The sequence below is a fragment of the Chinchilla lanigera genome, unplaced genomic scaffold (assembly GCF_000276665.1).
Source record: "Chinchilla lanigera isolate Chin_1 unplaced genomic scaffold, ChiLan1.0 scaffold00004, whole genome shotgun sequence".
In the NCBI taxonomy this organism is placed as follows: domain Eukaryota; kingdom Metazoa; phylum Chordata; class Mammalia; order Rodentia; family Chinchillidae; genus Chinchilla; species Chinchilla lanigera.
The window spans coordinates 19119723-19135554 of record NW_004955405.1 but is presented as its reverse complement, the minus strand read 5'-3'; the positions used below and the strand labels follow the sequence as shown (position 1 = coordinate 19135554).

General features: G+C 33.3%; 1 protein-coding gene across 2 annotated transcripts in view; it reads right to left on the bottom strand.

Moving 5' to 3' along the window:
• Positions 1-11650, bottom strand: part of Ptprq (protein tyrosine phosphatase, receptor type, Q) — a 194715-nt gene extending 183065 nt beyond the window's left edge. For both annotated transcript variants that reach the window (XM_005374365.2, XM_013517925.1), the window contains exons 1-6: positions 11500-11650; positions 11047-11158; positions 10147-10373; positions 7683-7752; positions 3332-3531; positions 1918-2167 (exon numbers count right to left, since the gene is read on the bottom strand). In XM_005374365.2, coding sequence (XP_005374422.1) covers positions 1918-2167; positions 3332-3531; positions 7683-7752; positions 10147-10373; positions 11047-11158; positions 11500-11556 — 916 coding nt within the window. In that variant the 5' untranslated portion in view covers positions 11557-11650. The remainder of the gene's footprint in view (positions 1-1917; positions 2168-3331; positions 3532-7682; positions 7753-10146; positions 10374-11046; positions 11159-11499) is intronic.
• Positions 11651-15832: the final 4182 nt, after the last annotated feature.

Below are 15832 nucleotides of genomic sequence, written 5' to 3'. Positions count from 1 at the left end.
ATAGCCACACAGATTTAATTCAATTCCAATAAAAAATACCAATAGTATTCCTCACAGAACTAGAGAAAACAATCTTAAGACCATAGGGAACCAGAAGAGACTTGGAATAGCACAAGCAATTCTGGGTAATGATAGCAAAGCAAGAGGCATCAAAATCCCAGATTTTAAATTATATTACAAAGTTACTGTGATAAAAACAGCATGGTACTGGCAGAAAACAGACATGTGGATCAACAGAACAAAACAGGAGATGTAGAACCAATCCCAGACACATTCGGCTATCTGAGCTTTCACAAAAGTGCCAAGAAGATACACCTTAACCAATAGTACTGGGAAAACTGGATGTCCACATGCAGAAGACTGAATCTAGACCTATCTCTCTCACCATGTATTAAACTAAAATCAAAGTGGATCAGAGCTATAAATGTTAAAACCAACAATCTTCTTGGAGGAAAAATAGGTAAAACTCTCAGACCCACAGGCACAGGCAGGGGCTTTCTGAACAGAATCCTAATTGTACAAGAAATAGCATCACATGAGACCCTATAAAATTAAAAACCTCTGCACAGCAAAAGAAACAACCAATAGAATGAAGAGACAAGCTACAAAATGGGAACAAAATTTTGCCAGCTATTCTTCAGAGGGAGAGCTAATTATCTAGACTACATAAAGAAGTCAAAAAATTAGACCCCCAACATAAAACACCCAAAGAAAAAAGGCAACTGACATGAACAGATACTTCTCAGAAGAAGTACAAGAGAACAAGAAATATGTGAAAAAATGTTCAATATCTCTGACCAATAGAGAAATGGAAATCAAAATAACAATTCTACCTTACGCCAAGAAAAATGGTTATGATCAAGAAATCAAATAATAACAAATGCTGGTGAGGCTACAGGGGAAAAAGGAACCTTCTAAATTGTGGTGGGAATGTAAGCAACTGAGAGCTGTGTCATTAGGGAAAAGTATAGTGTGCTTCCATGAGATTACCATATTAACAATTTCTAATATCCACAAGAACTACCAATCACAACTGAATATCTGGCACTACAGTATGAAATACATATCAAGCATCTATTATATATATTTATACTAATATGTTGATGTTATGGTCCTACATCAGTATTCACATAAACTTTATTTAAATGTTATATATAAACTTTATATGTTTCATTTAAATAAGATAGTTATTACCACTTATTATTGCATTTATTTTGTGTGTTTAAATATTTATATATCCATAGAAATATATACTCTCAGAATACTTCTTTTTGTACCAGGAATCAAACTCAAGACCTTGCACTTTCCAGGGAGGTATTTATGCCCCTGAGCTATATCTCTGGCTTCTGAAAATATTAAGATCCAATAGTAGTAATACGATCGTGTTCATTTAATCTGAACATTACAGCCATCCAAGGGCACTTTTACTGTTTCTGTTTCTCAGATAAAGAAGCTGCAGTGCATAAAAAATATCAGGAGAAATATATTTTAGCCATTGATATTGGTACTGAAATGTTAATCACATGCTAGTCTGCTATTCCAGGTATTATCTGCATGTGTAGTAATAATATTAAAACAAAGGTAAAGATGATAAAAGATGATTTAGAAAGGAAGAGATGATTATGAAAAACTGCTGAGTCACAGAAAGATAATTGCTGATCTTAGGATCATAGTAGCTGAAGAAATTTTCTTTCCCATTTCAGATGCTTGTTTTAGTAATATGTTGAATATAAAAGACAATGAAAACTTTCAAGATACTCTAGGTGGGATGTCTATTATCTATTATTACACATATACACAAAAGAAAACTTACTAAATAGTGAGGAATATTAAAACCTCTACATGATCAAAAGTAAAGGTTTATACTTTTCCTTTTGAAGTAATTGAACTCTTTTTCCTAAAAAAAAGAAATCATACCTGATTCTGGTGTTCTGACAATGGTGCTATCAATATAACCCGCTTCCGTTGTAACGGCCGAAACTTCAAAAAGATATGTTGTGTAAGGTCTCAGATGCGTCACCACAAAGCTGATAGGCTCTTTCCACACAGAGCTGATCTTACTCCGTGCCAATGTGCTTGAGGAGGAAGTGGTACGTAATGGAGGTGTAACTCTGCCAACAGTTGGAGAAGGACTGGTGGTACTCCACAGGAAAGACTCACTGTTTTCCTGGTGAATGAAATTAGTATCAGTTAAAAGAACAATGTTATATCTCTTTGGGTGAACACAAGAAATCTGACTCATTTCTTTTTCCCTTATACATTCTCTCTCTCTCTCTCTCTCTCTCTCTCTCTCTCTCTCCCTGACTATCTCTTTCTCTGACTCTGTAAAATTTTATGTCATGAACAAATTTGTTAGATTTTTATTATATCCATTTAACCTACAATTTTAGAACAGACCATATGTATTTCACACTTAATACTTTCACCTTCCTTATGAGTAGGAATTAAAAGTGGCTTTAAAAAAAGGTAAAACTGCAGCAAAATCATTAGTAAGAGTTTTTAAAAACTCGTGTTAACTGTATAACAGCCAAAGACTTAAAATAATTTCAAGCACAAGCCACATTCTGATACTATGATTTTGTATCATAAGTACTCAAAAGAACACCGCTAGCATACATGTTAGGTATATTTGTCTGTGCATGTGCATGTATGTGTGTTAGAAGTATATTATAATTTCAAAAGGAAGATTTTGAGACATAGAAAATATTTAGAACAAAAACTATTTTGTTGGACTATATCAAAATGATCACCAAAACGGTTTGGGGCAAACTATTTTATACTGCTTCTTAAGGTTCCCCATCACTGATCTGAGTAACAACGAATTGTTTACCAAAGATATTCAGAAAAACAATCTATCTCTGAAAATTAATCATTGTGTGTTCTCTTTTACAGATCTTCTCCACTTGGCACTTGGTGGTGTAGTCCTTTCTACAGATACACTGTACCATTTTCCACCCCAGGGATTTATGAAATATTTTCCACCTAGAATCACCCCAGCCACATCTTACACTTTCAACCTCTGGGATTTACAAAGTGTCCCACCAAACAACCTCCATCTATTCTTCCTCCACAGATTATCCTAATGTTTCTCCTTTAATGAGGTTTTCTAGAATTCCCTAAGAGAGTTTAGTATTTTATTTTTAAATTCCCAAACCCCTCAAGTAACATACCTTGAATATAGCCAACTGTGGATAGCACAGTACTATGGCCTAATAGTACAAGTAACAAAGTCATAAACATTTCCAGAAAATACACAGTATCTAGATGCTCAAAACTTGAAGATATGTTTATCTAAAATTTTTGAGATATACAAAGTGTTCACGATACTCACGCTACATTCTGGCAATTTCCCATTCAAAATGTCCTCCACCCTGATTGAGACATCTTTCACGACTATACCACTCCTGGCATGTTTGACACTAATCTTGAAGCTGGTAATCTTGCCATTTGGCTGCCAAGGTAAATACCAAATCAAGTTTACTGCTGAATAGTTGTACGCCTCAACTGTGAGATTGACCACTTTCCCCGGAGCTGGAGCATGAAAAGGGTTGAATTAGAGCAGAAAACCTTTTTATAAAATTTACAATGGCATTTATATATTATTGGGGTGTTAAATGTCCATGTTATAGGAAATTGAGTATACAATACATTGGATAAAATTTACCTGAGTGTGACTTGTAAAGCTACCTTTAATTGACCTTAGCCAAAAAACCCAAAAAAACAAAAAAACCTGGAATTGAAGCAAACTTGCTGACTTCAGGATTATTGGGTGTCAACACATGCACTGGTGAGACATTCCACAAAAACATGAAGAAATATTCAATAGTCATGTGTGCATATACAAAGAACTCAGGACAAATTTTTGATTTCCTTAAATATTTTGAAGCCATGTAGATTTCTTAGATTCTGAACAAAGTGGAAAGCTGAAACTATTAGCCAGTCATCTATACCAGAAAATATGGTCATAAAAAGAATCAAATACAGAAAAATTTAGAATTTATAAATAAACCAAGTTTTTATTAAATTCTAAAGCAATATTTCCAAAAGAGTAAATCTTAAATATTAAACAGGTAGGAATCAATTACATCTGCTAAACAACATTTACGGAAGGAAGGTATTTATGTCAACTTGTTTTAAATTATTTTAGCCTCAATGAGATATATTTAGTGTGTTCCCTTATGTGATCTCATGGTGTTTGAAGATTGATTTGGGTTCTTTTCTGTGCTTGGCAAGTATTTCTCTATTTAAAAATATTCTAGTTTCAACTTCTTGACTTATGTACCAGAATCTCATTACATCTGATTATTTGAGTGAATTTATCTATCTTGATTCAATTAACGATTTAATACTATGGTACCAAAATACTATATTTAGATAGTCTTTTCACCTGTCAAACCAGCAAGTATCTTGGCACACTCTTAGAAAGTTGTGTAGTGTGTAGACTATAGACATGTATAAATATTTAGGCATATAAAAATATACACAACCTTTCAAAGTGAATACTGTACAAAATACACATGTTTGAGGCATTAACAAAATTATAAATCTAACACAAATAATTTCCAAAGTTATTTTCTGCATTTTCAGCTAGAAAATGAAGTATAAATAGTATTTTTAATACTCTTTAAAATCTAAAATGCATTGTAGATTTACATGAAAATACGCTGCATGGAAATTTAAGCATTGACCTTTTTGTGCTTATACAGTTTAGTATAGTATCAATGGTTAATTCATGTACTGAGAATATTTTTATTCACAAACAAAGTACTTCTGATCTAATAATAACGATGCTATTTATTCATAGAAATCCTCAATTTAAAGTTTAATAAATCAGCAATAATGATAACAGGCACTTGGGAAGAGAAATATGTTGAGGATTACTAATCTACATGAACTTCATCATAGGGCTAGGGATATAGCTCAGTGGCACAAGTGCCTGCCTGGCAAGCGCAAGGTCCTAAGTTCCATTACCAGTACAAAAAGAAAAAAGAACTTCTTCATATTAAGAAAAGAAGGTGGGAAAATAGGCAAGAAAAATTATGCAAGTGGTTCAAAGACATGCACTAAGCCACAAAGAGAATGAGACTTCCATTGCAGTACTGTTTCCACTATGTGCTAGTGTTTCTCGAGTTTCTCTCAAATCATCACCTGCCAATAGTTAATGTTATGGTTTGTGTCTGGATGTCCCCCCAAAGCCTCATGCAGTCATGCAATGGACTTCTACAGCTTTTGATTGATTCATAGTCCAATGCTGGGGTTATGGGTGTGAGTGCTACACCTACTGTGGGGTGGGCACCCTGCACACAGTCTAAGAGAGAGAAAGAGGCTTGCTCTCTCTTGAGCTTCCCCTTTTTGCTCTGGTTGCTTTTGCTGTCTTCCACCACCATGAACTGTTGCCCTCTGTCATGTGCCACTCTTTCTTGGAGGCAGCCGAGTACTGACTGAAATCTCCACAAACTGTGAGCTAAATCAACCTTTCCCTCTTTAATTTGGGTGTCGGGCATTTTGTTCCAGCAAAGAGAGAAATGTAACCAAGACAGTTAAAATCTCCTAAAATGAGGTAAGCTACTGGAAGTATAAAACACATAAAGTTGAAAACTGTCAAATTGAAGCTATAATCTGTATATGTCATAATTTGTCAGAAGCCAAATCAGGATCAGGGTAAAGAAATAAAATAAATAAAACTATTTTGTATGACATTCAAATTATTTCCCCTAAAACTGAAACCTTAATATAAGTAATAATTTTTGTTTTATATACTATGCTACAAAATAATACATTGCCATTTGATTTTTAAATGTGTAAATAACCTGAATGTCAATATGTTCAAAATAAATAAGAGTACATCGGGCCTTGAAAATCATTCATTTCTAACTTTAAATAACTCCAGATTCTCGTGTTAATTTCTTAAAAAAAAATGCTTTTCTACATGGTGTCTCAAATAGGATCTGAATCAAAAAACTACTATATGCTTTTTAAAACTTTGACAATTGTACCCCTTCTAAATATACAACACCCTCAAAAAATAAATAAAGAAAGAAATATACAATACCCATTTCAAATTGTCCTTTTTTGCAGTAGACAACTAGATTTTTATAAAACATTCACAACTGAACAAAATTATAGAAATTTGTACAGCACCAATCACCTGTCTGATGTGTAACTTAATCATTCACACCGTTATTTTACCCCTTAGAATATAAGCGCCACTGTCAATATTTGCTCTTGGTTGGTGATGCCATTATTTATCTAAATGTTTTTCTGTATAACTGAATCTAACACTTTGTTATTGTACAAATAAGTACCAGAATTATTAATAAATATAAACACCTACATTCAATAATTATTTTTATCACAAAGCTTATGTTCTGCTGGGATAATAATAAGCATAATACAAAATAAGCACATAGATATGTGATATATCAGGTTGGTCGAAGGGAAAAAAGATACCGGAAACAGAGGTGGATGGGGGGGGCGTATAAGTGTTGCATAAGGAATGATCAGAAAGGATGGCACATGTTTGAAAGAACTCGAGGCGAATCCTACAGACATTTAGTGGAGTGTCTCAGACAGAAGGAAAAGCAAGTACAGAGGTCCGGAGTCAGAAGATCAGCACAGCCTGAGCAGATGGAAGGAGAGAAGAATGAGAAGTGATGAAGCCAAAGAGGGGCAAGACCATGTAGCGAGGGAAGGACCCAGGGTGGTTTTTTGTTTTTGTTTTTTAAGAAGGTGAGGTATTCAGGCTTGAATCCAGGGCCTTTACATTGAACTAAGTCTCCAGCCGTTTTCTGTGTTTATTTTGTTCTTGTTTTTATTTTGAGACTCTGTCTCACCGTGTCTCTAAGTAGTTCAAGCTGAAATCTAACCTCCAGTCTGCATGCCTCAGCCTCCCAGAATGCTGGGGTTTACGTGTTGTATACCATAATGTTCAAGCAGAGCGGTTTTTTTGTTTGTTTTTCGTTTGTTTGTTTTCAGAGTTTTATTCTTAATGAGACATCAAGCATGGTGTTAGGAAGAGAAGAGTAGAGTGGTCTGGCTTATGTTTCAAAAGATGATGTGACACTTTTTGGTGTTGTATGATGCAGGCAAGCAAGTCAGAAACAGGGAAACCACTCAGTCTTTTGATCATTCAGGCAAGACAGGAAAACGGGTGCGGTAGGTGTTTAGCTATGAGGGTAAGTGTCTGGATATATTCTGATGATAGTGCCGCCTGACACTGCTGATAGATCAGTTGTTACTGTGAAAGAAGAGTCAAGGATGATATCAAGATTCTTCCTCTCAGCCAATTGGAAGAACAGAGGTGTCTTAAATGGGTTTGGTAAGGACAACATTACGGACGGATACAATTCACATCCACATATGTCCACTGGAGAATAAAAGACCAGCCAGAAGGACACTCAAAAAAGTAATAAAACTTCTGTTTTACACGATAAAACCACAGATAATTTTCATTGTGGGTTTTTTTTTCTCATATTTTCTCAAAATTCTCCAAGAGCATACATACTGACTTTTATAATCATAAAGAGCAATATATCTTAATGAATAAATGATCACAAAAGACTGAAGGTAATTAAATTTCTATGTTGTTCAGAATTTCATGCACTTTAGTGTTAGATTTTGATTATTTAAATGACAAAACTCATGACTACCTTAATTTAGAATAAATAATTTAGGAAAATTACCACTTTCTGCAGTTTGGAAAAGGAATGGGTCACTAAATACTCCAATGCCAGCACTGTTTTCAGCAGCAACCTAAAATAGATCAAAAGGTTTTAGAGTCTAAATTTTGCTCCCTAGTTAGACACAATCTGAAATAATAAAAACTTTCTCTTGTCCATAAGGTAAGGGCCAAAAAGTTTTTTCCCTTAATTCTTCCAATAATCTCGAGATAGAGAGCAAATATGAAGCTATCCACATACTCAGAACAGACAGTATTATTGTCATTATTATTGCCATTATACAGATGAGAAAACTGGCTGACAGAAGTCCAATAATTTTGCCACAGTACAAAGGAATAAATGGCAGAATAAGAATTAAGTTATTCAAACTTTAGCCACTTATACCCAAGATACTATATTATTTCTGTAATGAATATAAAAGACCATACATATATATTGTATGTGATTTTAGAGTTAACATAATTTTAGAGTTAAAATTATTCCCAAAAAATATGCTAAAATAATAAATCTGTCACATTCTAGTTATGCAAATAAATTTTAAAGGTTTTCATAAAAAATAAATAGCCTTGATTAATAATTTAGACTAAATATTTTAAATTAGAAAGGTATAAAATTTATTTTTTGCTAAAATAATCTTGTCCAATAGAATAAGCAGAGAAAATGTCATAAATCAGAATACTATTCTTAAGCTTGTGCAACATCCCATGACTAGAATTAGCTTGGTTTAAATATAATTCTCAGTAAGTGGCTTATGGAAATTACCAAACAAAAAACAAGGCACATTTTTCTTGTCTTTAAATGGTAACAATAATGGATCTATGACATAAGATTGTTCTGAGACTAAACATAACCATGCATGTAATACACTGAGCAGGATTACTCTCATAGTGTTACTTATACTGAAGATATCAAAAGTATCATGCCAAATACCTTTGGAATTCTGCCATGGCTAATGTTTATTTGAAAAGAATAAATATCACCATGATTTATAAAGTATGAGGTGAAAAAGCAAAATAGAGGCTCCTTAATCAGATTCAAACTCTATAAAAAGGGATCTAAAAACTAGTTTAGCTAAATTACCTTCCTCTCAGCAATAGTTTCTTATATCACATGAAAATTTAATCTTTATTTACTACCTCCAGTGGCATATTTTAACAGGCAAGTTAATCCAAATATATGCATGTTCATGGAAAGTATATTGTGCAATTTTCAGATGTCAAAAAAGTTACCTGCTCTTTAACCTATGTTAAATGCATGAAACAGCCATTGTGATTTTGATTTTTGACTTGTTCATAAATAAAAGTTTATTTTGTCAGTGGGAGAACCGCACTACTACAGTACTATTGGTAGACGCTTTCCAGTAGTGAGCACATTAGTTCGCTGCACAGATAGGCATACTTCCGGTAAGGAAAACTTCATGGCAAAAATGTTTCCCAACACTTGTCCTCATCCCAGAAGGGCAACTCAGTTATGCATGGACACATACTTAGACAGCATTTGCAGATTTTATTCTCTATATTGAATCTTGGAGCCTCAAAGAACATCTGAGCATTATGTTGAAAATGCTAAAAAATCCAGACGATATCTCTACACTTCATTATCACTGGGAAATGTCATAGATATCCCTTAATCGTAAACATTTTAATTTAGCCTAAAAAATTTAGAACTGCTCTTTAGAAGCTATTACTTATTCAGTATTCAATAAAATATTGTCACAGCTTGCATATTTGACTTTATAAAGGACTAAAACTTTTATAAATACAAAGGACATAGTAAAAATTCAATAAATACTTGTTGAATAGTATGAAATTTACTTCATTTCTTAGTAAAACTAAATCTTTAGAAGTATTCAAATTATTATCTAAAATTTCAATGGACATGCACATACAACAGGGTGAAAAGAAAAATAGCTGGGGCTGGGGATTTAGCTCAGCGGCAAAAGCGCCTGCCTGGCAAGCGCAAGGTCGTGAGTTCAGTTCCCGGTACCGGAGAAAAACCAAAAAAAAAAACAAAAAAAAAAAAAAAAAAAAACAAAAAAAAAAAAGAAAAATAGCAAACCTAACTAAGTTTAATCAAAAGGTAGAATATTTCTGAATTAAAAATATGGCTCAGTGGTAGGGCATTTGCTCAGTATACATAAGGCCCTGAGTTCAATCCATGGTACTGCAAAAAATTCTTTTTCCACTTATAAAGCATAAATTAATTAAGTTAATTTGTTTTCAATAAAAGGCTCTAAGCTAAAGATTTTTAATATATTTTATGTATATAAGTTGAATTAAAAATAGATTACCAAATTTGACCAAATTTTAAAAGCCAGGTAGATGCTGAGGTCATAATTCAGCCTATCATTCTACAGTCACTTACTACAATCAGCTGTAAGGTTTGACCAGGTGGAAAAACCTCCCTCAGTTTTAAAACAGGTGAAATATTTTAATACTTTATTCGTAGTTATTTACAAAATAATTACCTTAATTTCGTATGTTGTTCCAGGATTAAGATTAGTAAGAAGAACTTCTAGACTGTCTGGCTTTGCTCTAACTTGAGTGTACATGGTTTGCACCCACGGGCATACTTCCTTATATTTAACAATATAAGACACAATCCTTCCATTTGGATTAGGTGGTGTATTCCATGAAAGAAGAATACCAGCAGATCCAACTCTTTCTCCTGCTAAGAAGACTGGTGGCCCTGGTTCTATGTTTAAAAAAAAAATTCATTTGTTAAAATGTCTGTTATTTATATTTCTACAAAAAATATAATAAAAGTATTTACAAATGTAAACTTTTGAAGTTTTAGACAATTACTGTGAATTTACACACCCTAGAGCTCTAAAAATAAATAAATAATGCTTAGGAGAATACCAAGAGCATTCTTTTATAAGAATGCATAAAATGGAATGCTACTAAATACTACATGCCAAATACTTTTGATGCCAAATCACTTTTAAAAGAAACTTCCCTAATGCAAGGATTACAAATGCAAGAACTCAGAAAACAAGAAACAGGCTTACAAATGAAATAATCATTCCTGAGCAGGAATACTAACCATATTTTCATATCTCTAAAGCTACTAAAGAATACTAATTTTATTTTCATGGTATTATTTAAGTCTTACCATTAACAGTCTCTGTTTTCCATTTCACAAACAAGGATAGTTATCTTTGTTTGAAAACAAAGAAACTAAAGAATTAGTAGAAAGCAGGTTCTAAACAGATCACTTTCTTAAGTTTCCATTTCTCTTTAATTATTCCCCATTTTCAGGCATATAGCACATATACAACCAGTGTAACTATGTCCACCTAAAAGAGTTATACTAACTCCAAATGCTTGATTTAAAAAGTAATTTAAAAATATATATACATACTCACTTGTTACATTTGTTGTCATTGTTCTAACAGGTGAACTAATCTCTGTTGTAGCAGAAATTGAAGAGATAGTTATATTGTACCTAGTACCAGGAACGTCACTGGAAAAGTCAACCTAGAATACCAGAAATAAATAATTGCACTAAAATTATTCCTGAAAAATATGCTAAAATAATAAATCTGTCACTATCAAAAATGTTAACACTTCACTGTAAGAATGCACTATTTAAAATACCACCTAAGTTCCACATTATCATAAAATTTGTTATATTATATAACTATTTACCACATAAATTACACAATAAAATAAAAACTTACAAAGCATACTATGCTATCAAAGGCTAAATCAGTATTTCTATCTATCCCAGTTCCCTGTCACAAAGAATAACTATTTGAAATCATTTAAACATCTAGAGCTTATTGCATAGCCTTTATTTTTAAAAGCATATAAAATACCTGTGTCTCTGAAGTTCCAATAAAAAGTAAAAGAAAAATAATGAGATAATCCATCATTATTACATTTTTCAAGCAGTCGAATCACATTAGTGGCTCTAGAGAGAAATGTTGCCTGCATTAATGATTTAAAGACAGATCCTCCTGGCAAGTACACAATTAATGAGCCTGGATTACTCAATAGCTCTGCCCTTTCTTTGTTAAACTATTCATGAACTCTTGGATGGCTGGCTGTAGGTTCAGGGTAGACTTAAAAAAAAAAGCATAGATGTTGCTAAGGTAACGGTCCACCGATGCTGAAACTTACACCCATCAGTTCAACATCGATGTTTTTGTCTTCATCTTATGCTTTTAAAAATCTTCTAAGGAGTAAGTTTTCATAGTCGACGAGTTTCATAAAGAACTTTCCTACTAGGACCAAATATAAATACAAGCAGGCTGGCCAAGCACGATAATGAAAACTATACCTGATATTCTCCACCTCCAAGATCTTTGATAGTAACGAAGCCACTGTCAGGAACAAGATCCACATGATACCTATCCACATAGCCAGAGGGCAGGCTACAATGCAGAGAAAAGGAATGTGTGGAAATATTGAAGGTTTTCTGCCTCTCAGGTTTTTCTGGTTCTGATATTGAAAAAAAAAAAACAAAAAACAAAAAAACAGAGTTTTGAAATAGTTATTCTCCTAAAATGTCAAAATAAAAATGAAAATTAGAAGTCTAAAGATCATGTTTCAATAAATCAAATTATTAGCAGTGAGTTCTTTTAATGGTCTGTAAGTATAAGTGAATACTGGTCATATAAATCTTTAACAAGACCTAGTTTTTAAGTATAATTAACAGAAACAATATATTAACATGTAAATCTGTTCTTAGACTACTCTTTACTTGTTAAGAGCTGTTAATTGACTTGATTATTTTGAAAGTTTATACCCTAATTGAAAATTTTCATCATTTTAAAACAAAATAAATATAAACTATTAACCAATTAACTGGATATTAACCAAACAAAAGAAAATGAAGGAAATATTGCCAAATTCTATCAATTTTTTTAAAATGAGTTCTTTGATTAATATTAGGTATTTCTTTAAGAAAAAAATACTAGTTTTCAATATTTGAAATCAAGTACGATAGTTTTAAAATGTAAGTCCAATTGTCGTATTTAAACCATGTTTTTCTACCTTTGCTTTGACTGTTTTCAAAGTTTTATTTATGCTGCCTGTACCTCCTCAAGGGAGTTCTCACATAAAGTTCCTCTGATTGGTTGCCAATGAGTCTGGTTTGTGCTCTGCCTTATCTCAGTGCAGATTCCAGATAAATAATATAGAGCAACAGAGGGAGATTATCAAGTCATGCATGTGAAAACATACTTAATACAGACCTACTTTAACACCAAAACACAGCAGTGTAGAATTAATCACTGAACTCTATTTGTCACTTTAAAAGTGTACTGAAAGAGATGATTTGATAATCAACACAGTGAAAATAAACAAATGAATAACACTTCATCATATAAGATAGAAAACATAATAAGTAAATTCTTAATATTTTGGAAGGAATATTTTTGAATGGTTTTTCTTTGTCTTCTTTGAAAAGTTCTTCTAGTGCAACAATAACGCTTGTTTGCTGTTTACTGTACTATTTTCAAAGACACATACATTCTCGTGGCATTATCCCCAGACTGTGTATGCAGTTAGTACCACAATCTCCTAATAACTCTTTAGAAATATTATAAACCCACAGAGATATACCCAGTTTGTGATGGCGAGAATTTCCTCATTGTGCAAAGCTACTGTTGTTCTTCCTAAATAGTTCTGCATAGAGACCTAAGTCCTCTGTATTCTCAAGCTGAAAAGACATTGACTCTGCTTAGGAATTCATGTTACAATAGATATAATCTACCATGACTGACTAGTGCAATGAACTGCTTCTCTCAAATACTGGTTCATTTAAAGGATAATAGTATTTTTTCAGAAGTCTCACAAAGTAACTAGTAAGTATTAAGCCTTAGGCAAGAACTTTTAAAAATAACTAACATGAGATTTTGGAAGAGAGAGGAAGCTGTAAGAAGTGAAGTGTCGATTACCAGGATGGTGGTGATGTGGGTTGTGGTTTCCTAGCCTGTGGTTTACAATTACAAACTAAAGGATACTTGGCTAGGAATGCAATGTGTCTCACCAAAAAAAAGGAAGAATATATTTGTCTGGAAACTTGCCAATCTGATCAAGAAGAAAGGCCTGGAAGCCACAGGAGAAGTAAGTAAAGACCTTTCCAAGTACAGTAGATAGAAGCACTAGAAATGGAAAGAATTTGAAATAATCTAGGAAAGCCAGATTGAGTTTCAGCAATCAAGAAAGAAAAGGAAAGTATGATGATCACATAGGTCATATTGTAATTTTATTTCTTTCCTAAATGCAACAGGAAACTGTGGAAGCATTTTAACCAGAAAGTAACATGACTTGTTTTTTTGTGATCTGTATAAAGATCATTTTGGAATATGAAATGAAAAGAGGCAACAGTGACAACGAGGGGACAATTAGTAAGATTTTGTGGTACTAAGGAAGAGGGTATGGAAGACTCATAGGGAAGATGGAATAAATTTCAAGTTCCTATTCAAGAGTGCAGCTTCCTGTACATGAGCTTGAAGACTCAACTATCTGAAAATAGGCTCCCTAAGAAATACGTGATTTGTTCTCCAGGGAACTTAATCTCCCAAAAGGTAGGAAAGTTTGAAGCAAAAGTATTACTTTCAACCTAATTGTCACTGTCCAAAAAAAAATCATATCATGGAGTGGAAATGTCTGGAGGAAATTTTTAAGAGGAAAGAATATTATCACATCCAATTAAAAGAGGGCTAGCAAAAGGAATTCTAAGCATAGTTAAATGTTTATTCTAGACTACAAATTCCCAAGTTAATCCTCAGAACCTAGTATCATTAAATAGCTGTTCCATGACCAAAACATTTTATAAAATAAGTCTTTTTCTAAAATGCAACAGCGTTGAGTGTCTTAAATATGCTAATGTGTCATGTGATTCACCATGGTGGTACAATCCAATAAAACTGTCATGGTAGCCACATAGATAATTTAAACTTTAATAATACATTTAACAGATCAATATGTCAAAGGCATTACTTCACACATATTGATATAAAATTGCTAATAAGATATTTACACTAAACTTTTCATTCTATGTCTTAAAATCTCCAGTACATTTTATACTTACAAGGCATCTGAATTGAACCAGTCACATTCCAAGGCTCAACCACTACATACTGGATAACTCAGCTGATGGCAGCTCTGAATTTTTTCCTTAGGTATTTCAGTAAATTTACCCAAAGTATGTATTAGAAAGCTGAGGGAAAAAGCTGAGAGATATGATCCCATGGTCAGTTCAAACAAGGAAAACAGTTCAAACAAGTTTAGGAAACTTCAGAAACCAAAATTCTGATAAAACTATGATACATTAACCTTTGAGAAAGAGAGTAAAAAATTTAAAATGGAAGTGCATGGCTACATTGGGAAGTCCTGGCTAATTCTGACTCTTACAAATTCACAAAATGAAGGGGCTGGGGATTTAGCTCAGCGGCAAAAGCGCCTGCATGGCAAGCGCAACGTCGTGAGTTCGATTCCCGGTACCGGAGAAAAACCAAAAAAACAAAAACAAAAAAAAAAAAAAAAAAAAAACAAATTCACAAAATGAGACCACAGTGCTACAGACCTAGAATAATCATGAAAGAGTCACTCACACCAATCAAAACAATATCAAAAATCCTAGAAATTACACTAAGCCAGGTGCGGTGGGGCAAGACTACAATGCCAGCACTTGGGAGGCTGAGGCAGGAGGATCCTTGCAAGTTCAAGGCCAGCCTGGGCTACAAAGTGAGCTCAAGGCCACCCTGAACAGCATACCAAGATCCTGTCTCAAAAAGACAAAAAAAAAAAAAAACCGGAAGCTACAAAGGACAGATATTTTAAAATAAAATGCTAAGTCTTAAAATGTTTCATTACCATTGTCTTTTATTTATATTCCTTATATATCAATACTGTATCTGCTAAGCTAAAAATATCACATTTAAAGTTTTCTGTGATTCAATCACAGATTGGACATAATATATATTTTGTGACTGATACTGAGATATTTAAGCATAAGAAATGCAAAATAAAAAGAACTAATTCTTACCAAGTTTATGTTATACTACAGCATGTACTTGCAAATGCTACTTTATATAATGTTTGCAAAAATCCCAGGGAAAGATGCACAATTACCATTTTAAAATGGGGAAACAGCCCAGCGTGGTGGTGCGCGCCTGTAATCCTGGCACTCAGGAGGCT